Source organism: Mixophyes fleayi, chromosome 7 (assembly GCF_038048845.1).
Source record: "Mixophyes fleayi isolate aMixFle1 chromosome 7, aMixFle1.hap1, whole genome shotgun sequence".
NCBI lineage: Eukaryota > Metazoa > Chordata > Amphibia > Anura > Limnodynastidae > Mixophyes > Mixophyes fleayi.
The window spans coordinates 131,441,137-131,457,396 of record NC_134408.1 but is presented as its reverse complement, the minus strand read 5'-3'; the positions used below and the strand labels follow the sequence as shown (position 1 = coordinate 131,457,396).

The window sequence follows — 16,260 nt, the reverse complement described above, 5'->3', positions numbered from 1 at the left end:
GGTAAGGATAAGTGTTGATTAACATTTTTTTCCTCTTAGGTTTCTAGTGTTCCATTTTTATTTAATAAAAAAAAAAGACCAACAGAAGAATCTTTAGACTGCAGGCAGTGACAGCGCTATGTGGCTGTCACTGCACTGTCCTAACGGGTCCGGCGCTGCCAGGGGCAGAGAGCACTGCACTCGGTTGAGGATCCGCCATGTTGGGAGATACCAAGTCCCCCGCTGAGGCGGAGGGGGGACTTGGATCTCATAGAGCCCTAGGAAGGATTCCGAATGGGCATTGATACAGGAGCACAATGCAGTGTGGCAGCCTGATTACCTATGCAAATAATGGTAACTGGAGAAATTACGTATATATTTCAGCACCACAAAACCGAACAAGTTTTGTCTAATAAATTTTCATTACTGCAAATTAATTTGTGTCTCTGATCATTACACTTTAAATGGCTTTAAACACCTACAAATATGATACAGGGACTTTGGCCGTTTTACATGGTCAGACTATTTGTCATCAGGTCATATTGCTGTCTCTAACAAGTAACCTCAGGAATTGCAACTTTGATTAATATTAGCACTGACAGAATCAAAGGTGTATGTTGTGAGCTTGTCTCAAATGAACTGAACTGAGATGTTTCGGATGACGCACACTGCAGTTGGTGCATCTAAACAGCGAGGGAGTGTAACTTGTTGTTCTCCGTGCCCGTGGCACTATGAGTGGCTGATGACATACAAGTAAACACAACGAGCCTACATATGTTTTTGTCTTATTTTTCTGCAATGTAGCACAACCTGAGTACTTGTGTAATGATATTGGACCGCATGTAATTAAATACAGACAATGTGTAGACTGTATATTCAACAGGCAGCGATAACTTTTACCAGATGCAAATAGAAAATAGAAGCACAACATAAAAATGTATAGTCTTACGTCTCCATTGGTATAATTTATACATTTGCATCTATTACACTCATTCTTCAAAACTGGTTTTATACATGTGAGCAGGATATGAAGTAGGTAGCAGAAGAACACCCTTTAGCCAATCAGAGCAATAGAATGTTAAAAGCAGCATGGAGTATTCAAGTTAACCCAACTTCTGCATGTCCAGGAAGCTTTAAGTGCGTAAGTCTAGAACATCATGTAGTTAATAAAATGTTAACAACAGCACACTAAAAGAGAGAGTAGATAGCTAGGATGAGATCCAGGATAGGACAGTTGTCAGGCACCGTTTCCACTCTGTCACTTGGTGCAGGAGACTGACGCCTGCTCTCTCTCGGCACCCGCTTCCCATTGCCTAGCAATGGGAAGCTTCCTTGTTCCTCTGCAGGCTGTGCCTGTGCATGCTCCCTTCAGTCACGTCCCGTTGCTAGGCAATGGGACACTTTCTCTGCTCACCTGTCAGCGGTCAGCGTGTCTGACCGCTGAATCTCCATCACCCAATCAGGGTGCACCTTATGGTTTATATAGCTCCCGCCGACGCCTGTAAGGTGCCAGAGTATTGGTTCACTCCTACTCTATCTCTTCCTGAACTTCTGATCCTATGTTCTTTGGTCCTGACTCGGCTTCCTGTTACCATTCTGCTGTGTTTAGTTTTGTTACCTCGCTGCCCGGCTGGTTTGACTATTTGGCTTGACCTGACTTCTCTCTGGATCCTCCCTGTGAACCGAATTACTTGTTTGGCTTTGACCTGGACTGCCTGACTATGCCTGTCTACTACTGTCGCTACACCAGTGACTGTCTTGGAGAACCACGACCTGCGTACCCTCTGCAGCTAAGCCCAAACTCCCTTTCGGGGGTCCCTGGTGAATACCGGGGGTACGTTAGACTCCGCACCTCCCTGTTCAGTTACGCTAATACTGGTTAGAGGCCATATCTGCAATTCCGTGACAACAGTGTCTTGAAGACCTAGTGATTGAACTGAGGAGTGAGTGGTCAACAGTCTCAAATGCAGCAGAGATATTCAGGAGAATTAGAAGTGAGTAATGTCCTGTAGATTTAGCAGTGATCAAATTATTGACAACCTTAGTCAATGTAGTCACTGTGCAGTGTTGAGAACGAAAACCTGACTTAAGAGGATTCAATAGTTTGTGGGATGAAAGAAAGCGGGTTAGGCAAATGTAGGCAATTCTCTCGATATGCTTGGAAGCTGAGATATGGGGCTGTAAATTGAGAGAGAGTTTGGGACAGAATTTTTTTTCATTTTTGTGTGCTTGAATATTGATAGAAAAATACCAGTAGAGAGAGAGATTACATAGTTTATATATTTAGAGGTGGGATGAGCACAGGAGACAGGGTTCTACCAATCAGATCAAGCGGACAGGTAGTAGAGTAGGACGATAAGAAGAAAGTAGATACTTCATTTTCATTTGTGGGATCAAAAGAAGAGGGGTGTTAGAGAGTCCTGGGAAGGAATTTATTTGGTTGTTTGTTGAAGATGATTATTTACTTTCAAGTCAGATCATATCAATCTTGTCCTCGAAGTAGTCGCTGTGCAGTGTTGAGAACGAAAACCTGACTTAAGAGGATTCAATAGTTTGTGGGATGAAAGAAAGAGGGTTAGGCAAATGTAGGCAATTCTCTCGATAAGCTTAGAAGCTGAGATATGGGGCTGTGAATTGAGAGAGAGTTTGGGACATAATTATTTTTTTTCAGAATAGGAGTAATCACTGTGTGCTTGAATATTGATGGAAAAATACCAGTAGAGAGAGAAAGAGATTACATAGTTTATATAGTTAGAGGTGGGATGAGCACAGGAGACAGGGTTCTACCAATCAGATCCAGCGGACAGGTAGTAGAGTAGGACAATAAGAAGAAAGTAGATACTTCATTTTCATTTGTGGGATCAAAAGAAGAGGGGTGTTAGAGAGTTCTGGGAAGGAATTTATTTGGTTGTTTGTTGAAGATGACTACTTAATTTCAAGTCAGATAAAATCAATCCTGTCCTCGAAGTCGGAAGCAAGATCTTGGGCACTGATAGTAGTCAGAAGATTAGGGGTGGGAAAGTTGAGAAGAGATTTAAATGTGTTAAAAAGGCATTTGGGGTTCAAAGCCTGATCTAACGATATGTCCTGTCACCAAGAAAATATAATACTCAACATGGATAAAACTGAACTTCTAAATTGGCTCATGACTTTCAAATTTCCAAAATTGTTACACAGAAAGTTTGCCTCATTCCACATAAGGACCCTCAACGTTGCACATGGGGGAATTTGGCTTAAAGTGTTTTGCTTGGAATCCCCCAAAACCTTTATTCAGCCCAGAATTCCACTTTCCTACCCTGACCGCACCACAGGGCAGAATGGATTAACTCTGTCAATGTAATTATACAACTGTAATTATACTTATTAACATTTATCTAGATAGCGCCAACACATTCCATAGCACTTTACTTATTAACAGACAGACTGTAAATTCTTCAAAATGCTGAATTTACAAGTATAGTGTGAAATGGCTATTTCACGGCAGAACACAGCAAAAAACCTCAACGATCTCTTTACTGGTATTTTGTAACTCTGCAAAATGACCTGGGCCACTGAGAAATTGAATTTGTGCAAAATTTCACCACAACTTCACTCATCTCTTCTTATGGGTCATTTTTTGATTCTGGTCTCTCTTTCACTCCTCACATTAATTTTCAAACAATTGTCTTGTAATTACAGCACTAACATAGCTCTCGTTTCCGTATCACGCTCACTCATTATGCGTCTAAAATGTAGGTGCATTCTCTAACCATACCCTGAGAGATTATTGTAACACTCTCCTCTCTGCTCTACCATTAAACAGATTGGCTTCACTCTAATCTGTTACGAATTCTGCGGTTCGACTCACTTGAAAAAATAGTTCATTACTTTATCATGCAGGGTTCACATACATAATGTGTCTTCATGTTTATGCAAATGTTAAAAGTATGTCATTGCTATAATGATGTTGACCTTTATAAATGAATATTACTACTATTTACTACCCGTGTTATATTTGAAATCAGTATCTCAGACAATGGAACTAATCTTATTTTATTCAGTAGGGAGAGAATTGAATTTCCATAACATATATTATTTCATACAAACTTATATTCTTTCCTATACAATCCTCCTGCAATGTATAACACAATTGCAAGACTTGCAAAACAAATAGTATTACAAAGTAATCCAGTCTTATGTTTATTATTTATTTACTATTTTTATATATCTAGTCCAACTTTTCACAGTGTTGTTTACTGATTGTTCTAAAAAAAACTAATGTATTAACAATAAAAAAAATAGGAGATCCCGCATTCATTAAAAAGTGAATACATCTTATTTTACGTTGAAACTGTAATGTAGTTTTAGCTCCAACAAAACTACATTAGGTTGTGTGTGAATGTGTGACTCACACTACAATAGATGTATAAAGGAAAAGTGGAGGTGTTGCCCATAGCAACCGATCAGATTCTAGCTATTGTTCATCTAGTGGAGGTATCTAGTATTTCCACTGTTCCTGTTTAGAATGTTTGATGCATCTGCCCCTAGAGGTACATCATCCAACAGCAGGAGTCCTATACAGTAACTAGTCTTATTTCAACAATTTGAAAATAAAATAACGTTAAAAAATATCATGAGTTAAAACCATGTATATGTACATGTATAGTGCATCACTTGTCAATCATATGTTAAATTCACATGTATAAAATGTTAAGAAATCAATAACTATAACTCATGACAGAGAAAAGCATTTCTTAAGAAAGTGCGTCATGTGCGTATATAGATGTCTTCTGCCAGATCCGGAGATTGAATGGTCCTTGTCTGTATACCACTGTAAATACAAATACACATAGAAATGTCATTAGGGACAAACTAAGGTTTTTTTACAGTGGTAATATCAACTTTATTTTTCCCTAAAATATTCACATACAATGTACATACATAGCTTTCAAATACTATATACACTGAATATAGAAAGTTACTATCAGGGGAGGGCTGGCAAACTATAGCCCAGGGGGCAAGACTCGGCTCAACAGCCTAATAGGAACATTTTAAAGGAAAAAAAAAGCCCAGTGACCCAGTCCAAGGTAGCGCTCTACGGGACCAGCCCCGGGGCTGGGGGGGAGGAGGGCATATGCCCCCCAGCCCAGTCAGACCCTGGTTATTATTTATGCATCCTGCTCTGGTAAAGTCTACAAATTACACTGCCATACATTGTGGCCAGCACAGATGCTTGTGCAGTTAGAAACTGCAGTGCAACAGCTTCTATGTTCATATGTTAAACAGTATTGCTGGTGTAGAGGGGACTACGGGCACCTGTTATCTCACCTGCGCTTGCCTAGGACAGTTATATGAAATGCAATTCAATATATAGGTAATGGACAAAAAAACGGGTAAATGAGAGACACAAATGAGAGGGTAAATGAGGGCAGAAGGTGCAGGAAGTGCTGCTGCTATGGGAATAGGGGTAAGAGGAACCACTCCACCCGAGGCCCCCGTTCTGCTCTCAAAAGAACAGAGTGGCGGCCTATTCTGAGCTGGCACATTGGCCAGAATGTGCATGCAGCAGATTGGCCTACTCAGAAGAGGCCGCCACTATTCCCTTTTGAGAGCAGGGAGCCCAGGAGGCTAGAGCAGCATCGCCGATCCCCTACCCAGGCTCTGCTAGGATCCCTTCTAGTTAGTGAAGGTATGTCCAAAGAATAAGTGTGCACCTTGATATTCGCCTGGCTGTGCATATTTTTACGCACTGGTGCAAAGCTGCAGCATTTTGTGTAGCGCATCCAGTGCACATCACAAACCAGGTCCAATAAGAATAATGTGTATACTGCTAAAATCTCTTTATAACCTATAGCAGCACATACCAATGTGAAATTGATTCACTCATCATGTCGTTTACAAGCTAATGTCATCCAGAGCAGGAAGCACTGGAGACTGAAATCTCCTGCTAGGCATTGGGCATATGGTACATATTTGCTTATATATTATATGGCTGCATTAACTCTTTTGGTGCTGGAGTGCTTCTTGGTCCAGGGCAATAAAAATAATCTTTCTCCTTGCTTAGCAAACTGGTCATTTGGACAGTGAGGTCATTTACTTGTGTGGCAGACACATTTCTCTTTTCAGAACATAACCATTCACCATTCAGTTACATTTAGTGCATTGTACATACACCAGTCAGTGGTAATACCTGTGTCTAACTAGCACCTGAAGTTGGGTTAATTTTTAGGAAATTTCACAGTTAGAAATATAGGGCCTGATTCATTAAGGATCTTAACTTAAGAAACTTCTTATTTAAGTCTCCTGAACAAAACCATGTTACGAAGCAAGGGGTGCAAATTAGTATTCTCTTTTGCACATAAGTTAAATACTGACTGTTTTTTCATGTAGCACACAAATACTTAATAGCTTATTTGTACACTGAAATTTAAAGTTGATATGTGTGTGCTACATGAAAAACAGTCAGTATTTAACTTATGTGCAAAACAGAATACTAATTTGCACCCCTTGCTTTGTAACATGGTTTTGTTCAGGAGACTTAAATAAGAAGTTTCTTAAGTTAAGATCCTTAATGAATCAGGCCCATAATGATTGAATCATTGCTCTATGATGACATAGGACTCTACCTGTATTCAGAATCTCAAAAGATAGGTGAAAACAAACTTGACAAAACTAATAGAACATATTATTGTACAAATGTGCCTCTCTGTCCGCACATACATAGACACACAACCCATTTTGCTTTTTAATGGGTGTCGGTGCAGACTCTTTATACGTACACTGGCACGGCTGAGCTCGGTGATATGAATGCACATGTTAGCAAAAGTAATAATGTCACTTCATAGTCTTGCCCCCTATCACTTTCAGACCACCAACTTAATTATATACAACTTTCCCTGCCTGTCCTAAAATACTGCTCTTTGGAGACTAATTTATGTATTAAATCATGAGCAATATTTTTTTTTTATTTCATGTGTCACATTTGTACCTTTTATTTTACATTTTGTCTATATGTGCATAGAAATGCTCTTCTCCATGTAAAATGTACTCATATAGCCCAATAGATGCCATCTCAGGGGACATGCAAAAGTCAAGTTGCTTTGCGCTACCAAAAAGATTCTACAGAAACCTGCCAAACTGGACATCCCCCTCTAAACGTGGCCTATTTAGTGGCCGCAGTGCTGAGTGAGAAACACCGCAGCCGCTTCTCTCAAGCGTAATACATATTAATATGGCTGGAACAGAACCGCTATAGATACCCAGATACCCGGATGAATTAGCTCCTTCTGTTGCGGAATCTCTGTTGCATAATTTTAATTGGAGGTGGGGGTGGGGGCAATTCTTTTTGGCATTGTAGGAATTGGGGACACTATTCTGTTGCATAAAATAAACTGGGGGCCTAATGAAAGGTGCTATATGCAGCATCAGTGGAGAACAAGCTCCCTGCTATCTGATTTACAATACCAAAAAGTATTTGAAGCCCCAGAATGCTGTGCACATGAGCCAACATTCTAGGGTTCCAAAATTTGCTCAGAGGGGAAGACACCCCCCTTCCCCTAAATTCCCCTGCAATAAATGTAATCTTAAAGCACTAATCTCTGCACAGATCGTTTCTAATCTCACAAATGCAGCCACCTATATTGCAAAAGAACAAATTACTAGAGATCTTCCCTGACTCCCGTGAACTGGTTTTGGTATTGGTTTTGGATCTGGATTAGCTTTGTGTTTTGATTTTGGTTTTGGCAAAACCACCCTCTTGTGTTTTGGTTTTGGATCTGTATTTTTTAGAAAAAATCCTAAAATATGCTAAAATCACATAAGTTTGCTCTTCTTTGGTTCCTACATTATTATTAACCTCAATAACACTAATTTCAAGTCATTTGCAGTCAATTTTGACTATTTCACAGGTCACATTATTATTTTCATACACTTTCGGACAAATACTGCAGCGAGCTGGCTGGATGGTAAGCGACAGAGCAATGACTCAAACACACAGCAGTTCCTGGCACATCTAGGACACATTGGCACACAGCAGTGGCAGAAAAGGAAAGTGGTGCAAGATGGAATTGTCCATGGAACTGCCCTCCCTCCCAAGATGGAATTGTCCATGGGACTGCCCTCCCTCCCAAGATGGAATTGTCCATGGGACTGCCCTCCCTCCCAAGGTGGAATTGTCCATGGGACTGCCCTCCCTCCCAAGATGGAATTGTCCATGGGACCGCCCTCCCTCCCAAGATGGAATTGTCCATGGGACCGCCCTCCTTCAAGCCCACCCACCGTTATGTTGGATCTTAAAAAGGAATCCAAAACTCGCGAGATCCGATATCCAACAACGTAACAATGACGTTTTGCCTCATTTTCAATTCCGAGGGTGCACGAAAGTTACTCGGATCTGCTAAGTTCGGGTGTGTTCGGATCTCGTGGAACCGAGTCTGAGCATCTCTACAAATTACACGTTCACTGTATACCAACATTTTTCTGCTTTCATAAATCATCCTTAGATCACTTTGTTGCTGCTGAGCAGATATTAATAATAATAATTAGGATAATTAACAATAAGGAATAAGGATAACATTATTCAGAATGAATCAATATTACATTAACAATGAACCTTTACCATTGCTTCAAAATCCACTTGGGCATCCACCAAAGCTTTGGAAATCTGAGCGGCTTGTTGGAAATGTACATTATCTGTAAGAAAACACACACAATCCAATAACTCTGCTGTCCGTATCTTTGAAAGCCGGTTAAATATTTGACAGTTTAGCCATAATGCATTAGGTAAAAATGATGCTCTTAACTGCCGGTTGATTAAAATAATCATATCTGATGAGCATCACTATAACACAAACACATCAATTTACTAGAGTCTATCAGAAACTAAGTAGTGTATTTATTGCTAATCAAACATTATCCTCCTATTCTGCCTGGGTGTTTACGTGTCAGATTGGCCTTTGATAGCACCTACCATCTGCTGTTCCGTGTATGAGTAAGTAATCTACCTTCCTGAAGTTCTCTGCTCGGGCCATCACAGTTGAATTCTGAAAAGGAAGGAGAAGTAATTCATTAGACGTGATTTCTGATGCACAACTAATATAAAAAGGCTAATGTTTGGTGATGGCATTACCTGTTATGCAACAAAGTTACATATCTGTCTACGCTCCAGTTCATCTTTTGGAAACTGAAGATTAAAACATGCTAATTGGTTCCACTGATAAGACAATTCACTGACTATGACCAAACTTAATAACATTTGTGCTGGATGTGGCCAGATAGACAACAATTTCATACTTTAATATTTATTTATCACTTACAATATTTCCTTCCAAAGTGTCCCTCTTTGGGATCTGTTAGAGATATTGCTCCCCGGGGCAATATGAGTGACATTTTACTACTAAAGGCAATAACACTGAGCATTACTAATAGCGCTGTAAGTATTATAATTGCTGGGTATTATAATGACATTTTACTAATCCTGGGCTGAGCGTATTGATGGCATCTTACTACTGATGAGCATATTAGTGGCATCTTACTATGGATTACTGGTAGCCATATTAGTGGCATCTTACTATGGATTACTGGTAGCCATATTAGTGGCATCTTATTATGGATTACTGGTAGCCATATTAGTGGCAATTTACTACTGATTACTGGTAGCCATATTAGTGGAATCTTATTACTGATTACTGGTAGCCATATTAGTGGCATCTTACTACTGATCACTGGTAGCCATATTAGTGGCATCTTACTACTGATTACTGGTAGCCATATTAGTGGCATCTTACTACTGATTACTGGTAGCCATATTAGTGACATCTTACTACTGATTACTGGTAGCCATATTAGTGACATCTTACTACTGATTACTGGTAGCCATATTAGTGGAATCTTACTACTGATTACTGGTAGCTATATTGGTGGCATCTTACTACTGATTACTGGTAGCCATATTAGTGGCATTTTTCTGGACCAATGGACGTATAACTGGGCCCATTATTACGGCTATCATTTCATACTTACCCCTACGGCAGACAGAAGGATAGATGTGCCCCTAAAAAGGTAGCTATTATGGCTGCATAGTATAAGTACTATTTTGCATGTATAAAGTGAATGGGACTATCGTGGCTGCATAATATGAGGCTCATTGTGAGTGGTAAGAAATGTAACAAATAGTGTATGTTTCCATGTGTTTCTATTTACCATTATTATACAGTATATTGAATTTAGTTATGAAGTCTGGTAAACGAGAGCACCGAATACAGGAACTACTGTTTTCATCCACGAATGCTGTGTATATATTTTTATATATTTTATATTTCTCCTTTTACTTTCTCTCCTGATAGGCCTACGTCCACCGAGAGAGACAGAGGAAGGAGAGAGGAAATAGGAAATGTACAAACTTATTACTGATTATTTCGTTTACCTGAATGCCTGAAGCCATTCTTATGAAAAAATAATGGCTTCAGGCATTCAGGGAAATGACGTTCTTTTAAGGCCTACAGTAATGATGGCCACACAAGAAGGGATATCTGTGGTCAGAAAATGATCGGCATGCTTGAGAATGACCCAATCTAAATCAGTCACTCCCATAAAATGTCCAGTGTTGGTCTGTGTGTATGGTCACATGCCATATGATATGATGATGATGACTATGATGATGATGATGATGACGATGATGATGATGACGATGATAATGATGATGATGATGACAACGACGATGATAGTTGTGATGATGATGATGATGATGATGATGTTAGTGATGAGGATACTGATGATGATCACTTGGACAGAGATGCAGGATATCCAAGCGCATGTCCAGCTTAATCTTTCAGTTATTATGACACATTTGCATTAATTATAAACCTTGCATATATAGAGTTTATACTTTACCTGATAATTTTGAAGGTTGTCTGATTTTGTTGGAAGGCCCATGTACCTCTCTGTGTAGATAGATGCTGTAATAAAAAAAATGTACTAAGTCTATAACTTATGATGTAAGTAAATAAGATACATTTTTCTCAACTACAGAACAACAAAATTATAAAACATGCAAAGAAAAATAAACCATTTGGAAAACGGTAGTCTGGGGAGAGAACAGGAAACTGGTAACAAGTAACTATCACTGCAGTCTAAATGTATAAATGCCTCTGCTCCCCACCACAATCCCCTATTGTATCTTTCCTTCCATGGGTCTGATCTGGCATAGAAAGGGTGTTTAATTTGTTCCTTTTTATAAAGAGATGTGATGATATAACACCCGCCACATCACAACTATACCCTTATATACTTTCCCGATGCCAGCGGCTTGCTCTGCAGCTAGTGATTATAACATCGCTGATGAAGGATTGCTATGTCTGAGCATAGCATATTAACCTCAACATTAAATAAAGCTTTTCCTTTTTTTTGTTTGTGGTTTTATGACAAATTAGTGTTCCGGCTGCAAAAAATTGTTCCACTTTCGTTTTCTCATAATCATCATCATCATCATTTATTTATATAGCGCCACTAATTCCGCAGCGCTGTACAGAGAACTCACTCACATCAGTCCCTGCCCCATTGGAGCTTACAGTCTAAATCCCCTAACACACACATACACAAACAGACTAGGGTCAATTTTTGATAGCAGCCAATTAATCTATCAGTATGTTTTTGGATTGTGGGAGGAAACCGGAGCACCCGGAGGGAACCCACGCAAATACTGGGAGAACATACAAACTCCACACAGATAAGGCCATGGTCGGGAATTGAACTCATGACCCTGTTGATTTTATCTGAATGTATCCAACATAAACTAAATATAAACAAAAGGAAGCGATGAAGAGCAGTGTGCTGAAGTGAGCCGTCATTTTATGCACAATATCCTGATGTTTAGCAAGACTAAAACCAAGATAGTTTGCATCTTAGTTTAGAGGAAACTGATATAATCAGCATGTCTAAGAATAAAGAGAAATAATTGATCAAATCAAATTAGGAAAAATAAATTTAATGGAGCTTCACATTTTTTGGGGGTTTTGTTAACAAAGCCGCTCAATTTCCCATTATTATTTTGGTGGCAGGGGTGGCGGGGGTCACACTTCCCAATTCTACAGCTGGCTGCCAATTTCAGACGCTGCTAGATCTAAGTAGATGCCAAGTACCAGGACCCACCTCTATATAACAAATGGTAGGGCTTATTGTGGAGGGACTCCCAACAAAGTAATAAAATGGAGAAGGGAGAGGATTTAAATAAAAATGAGAAAAAATATTTATTTAAGAAAATATACAATAGACTAGTACTTATCCTTTTGCTGATTTCTAAATTTTTAGCAGCATTGCACATAATTTATGCCACGTCTGCTCTCTACTTAGTCTGTGCAATATGTTAGAATGTGTGGAACTAATATAAACCCAGTGGAGTGCCAATGTACGTCACCGAGATGCCTGAAGGGGTTGCGTAATACATACAGAAACAGAATAGCATACACGTATATACATACCATAATATTCCCAGTTGGAAACAGGAGCAACAGCCATCCCACATTTAAAAAGGCCGGTATTTTGACCAAGGACCATGGATGTTACATAACCTCCATATGACTAAAAAAGAATAATAGAATTAGCAACACATAGACGGTAAATTACAATAGTAATGGGTAGCATTGAAAGAGGTGGATGCAGCCAATGAGAGATTTTGTGTTTCAGTGATGTCACCTTGTCCTAACAAATGAATAGGCTGCATCTGTATAAACTTTGGTTTAGCCTATTAAATGGCTGCCTCCATTCAGGGGGTCTATAAAAACATTCATATAGATTTGTATAATATTTACTATACTTCTAGTCAACATTTACATATTTTAAAAAAGAATCATCAAAATATGTCAGGAACACGTAAAATATAGTATAATTATTTATTATCATGATCTATGTAGTATAAGTACTGTAACGGGAAATGGCTTGTTTACAAACATAATAGTCTGTTCCTACCACTGACAATATTTTCCTAAAATATGGTACTGATGTTGCCTGAATGAAATGTTTTCATTGGCTTAGACCTTACTGTACTAGTAAAATATCATAAACATTAAAACAAATCCAGAGAATTCTATCAGGGGCACGATAGTCCTGATTTTGGGCATTGATCCGTATTTACTAAGGATGAGAGAATCACTCCAAAAATTTTGTGTGACGTATTTGGCAAATTCAGTCATTCAATCCAAAATTCTCCAAGGAGACAAGTCATTTTTGTTCGCTTTGGTATTAAGTATATTACAATAATTTGAGCCACCTATTGCTGGATTTAGGCTAAAAATTGTTTTTTTATGACTTTTATTCACATTTGTTGCATAATTTCATTCATTTAAACCACTTGTTGATGTCATTATTGGACTGAAAAATATATTTTAAGACAAACAATTTTCATTTGCCATAAGTATAGAGTGAATTACAATAATTAGAAGTACATATTGTGGTATTTATTTTAAGACTTGGTTAACAGAGAGACAATTCCAGATGTAATTGGTGTACTGTATATTAAATAATTAGAACCTATTGTGCTATTTATTAGACTAAAATGCTTTTAAAGGGAATCCCACCTTTGCCCATGCAAAGCATCCCCCCTTTATCTAAAGCCCCAGAAAAGGAAGCATGTCCAGTCAACTTCCATTGAGCTGAGAAACATTTTTATTACTGTCTGTGGGAAAGAAATGAGGCCTCCTGTTCTGCAAGGTTACAAAACAATCGGTTCTAGGTGACTCATAGGGCTAGATTTACTAAACTGCGGGTTGGAAAAAGTGGAGATGTTGCCTATATCAACCAATCAGATTCTAGCTGTCAGTGACAGCTAGAGTCTGATTGGTTGCTATAGGCAACATCTCTACTTTTTCAAACCCACAGCTTAGTAAATATACCCCTAGAGTTAAGCATGGATCCCTTTCTGGATCCTTTCTACATTTTCTACATAAGGATCAGTTCAGATAAATGGGGTTTGTCCAACAACCGTTAAAGACCCAGTTAAGTGTCAAACTTACGCAGTAGCAATTGTTATAAAATATTTAACAACAATAAGAACCACCTATTGCAGTATCTGCTGGACTGAGAAGAATGAATTTATTTATTTAAGACTTAGTTAACAGACAGACAATTTTCTGTTGCAATTGATATAAAACTATATTACAATAATTAGAACCACCCATGATGGTTCTAATTATTGTACTGAAATATTTTATTTGACTGAAAAGGGCTGGGTGAGCTGAAAAACAAGTATTTTTCTACACAAAAAATGTCACATACTAAGCTATTGTACTCTAATGCATCTGTTCAATACCCATTAAGGTGTTATACTACATAACGTAAAACATCTGTCTATACAGATAAATCAATGCAGAGTACATTTTAAGTATTGTAGGGAGAAGTGTGAGTGTAGCAATACCTACTAAGAGGCTCAGAGAGCATAGAATTCTCTCATACAAACAAAAGAATAAGTGTAATCTGGCCACATGTGACTTGTATAAACTTATGTGACGGCTGCAGATTTGCGATTAGCTTATTTATATTTAATTGTTTGAGGTAGGTCAGATTCTATTATGGACTTTTATTATATTTCAAATTTTGTGTGAATACATTTAATTTTGGTTTCAATGATTGCTTAATTCTATTACTTCATGTACCCAGATTTCTGTTTATGGTTTTCTTTATTTGGGTATTATAATAGCTGTAGTAGCAGAATATTACATGACAATTCTGTAAGATTTTTCAGCCACATCATACAAATGTAGGAACTGTTAATATGTAAATCAATTATGATATATAATTTGCATATCATGTATTACATGTGCTGATTATTGGTGACATGATCATTGTAACCTATTATTATTTTTTTATGAGTTTTGATTCTAAATTAAAGGAAAACTATTCTTTCCAAAATAAATGCCATTGAAATTGAAATTGTGGGGAGATATTCCCAGGTATTCAGTTTCTTATGACAATTTCCTCAACCCAATAAAGCCCCTTAATTGTATTCTCCAGGCTGCCTATCTAAATGAAATCTTTGCATCACTCAGACAGGCCATAATAGGTTGCTTTTATCTTATTGGATTATTGTTGCTTTGTTCCTGATCATATTACAGTTCTGTTTGCCCTGACCTCAGTGCCTTTCTTGACCTCCGTATTTTAGCCTGCTGATTTTTCTACCGCTTCTGTCCATTTGTGTTATGTTCAGGCTATCTCTCTTGCCCTGTTAGCCTACTAGGTAGCTATATTGGTCAGCGACTATAGCTATGTACATAAGACTCATGGGCAACTGAGAACCAGTGAACACACCAGATTCTAGGGGAGATGGAGCTGCTAAAGACGAAGATCGCAGCTACCCTGACTATAGTAGCTTAAGTAATGGTGTCGCTGGTAATCATTACAAATGGATGCTGTTTGTTAAAATGCATCTTTTTGGAGTTACAGGGAGCTGTTTTTCAGTTTTTAATGTGTGCTTGCTAAGGATCTGAGAACCTTGTTGTATTCATTCTTCATCACCTGCTTGGCCAGGGTGAGATCACCAGATTGTGCACTGCAGCAAAGACTACTTCAGGAGGTGAGTGTGCTGGTCTTGTGGAGACTTTCCGTATGTGTAATTTTATTAGTGAATACAGAGCTCCATGTGAAAAGGACGGCGTCATGTTGCAGGGGAGTGGAATGGAGGCAAATTGGAAGCCACAGATGAAAATTGGGCAATGGAAGGAAAAGAGTCCTCCAACACCAGAGAATAGTCATCTGAGGCTCTTGTCAAACTAATGTAGGAAGACTGTGATGTCTAACGCACCTCTTGGTAAAGTTTATACCTTCAAGTTGCTTTAAGTGATGCTTAGCTCCCAGAAATGCCCATAAGTCTATTTCTTTATGTGAATCTAACTTGAGAGCAGCAAACACGATATCTGGTGCAATTCTGAATGTAAACACACACACAACTAGGTGCGGTTACACTAATCACACACAAATACACTGTATGAATCCCCTGGCCTTAGTCAATGATGTCAAATATACTATCAATCAAGGCATTCCTATAAATCATTAAAATAAAGATTATCCCTTCAAGATAGCTGAAGACTAACTTTCGGCTTCTCCATTAATATAAAGGTTTCAAAACCCTGACTTTAATTCCGTTGAGCCAAACACGTGGAAAAGGCCTCCAATGAATTGATGCAACACTCGGAGATTAACAATGTTTTACTTGTTTTACTGCTTGTCATATAGTGAAAAGGCTGTAAATCACTGCACTTTGTTCATGGCAATAATGGGTTTATAAGCTTGAGGAATTTGGTCTTACATTATCCT

At 38.5% G+C, this 16,260-nt stretch overlaps 1 protein-coding gene across 1 annotated transcript in view; it reads right to left on the bottom strand.

Annotated features, from left to right (window-relative positions):
- Positions 1-3,995: 3,995 nt before the first annotated feature.
- FAP (fibroblast activation protein alpha) overlaps positions 3,996-16,260 on the bottom strand; it is a 75,082-nt gene continuing 62,817 nt past the window's right edge. Inside the window, exons 22-26 of the mRNA XM_075180749.1 lie at positions 12,435-12,534; positions 10,849-10,913; positions 8,927-8,999; positions 8,576-8,649; positions 3,996-4,789 (exon numbers count right to left, since the gene is read on the bottom strand). Coding sequence (XP_075036850.1) covers positions 4,691-4,789; positions 8,576-8,649; positions 8,927-8,999; positions 10,849-10,913; positions 12,435-12,534 — 411 coding nt within the window. The 3' untranslated portion in view covers positions 3,996-4,690. The remainder of the gene's footprint in view (positions 4,790-8,575; positions 8,650-8,926; positions 9,000-10,848; positions 10,914-12,434; positions 12,535-16,260) is intronic.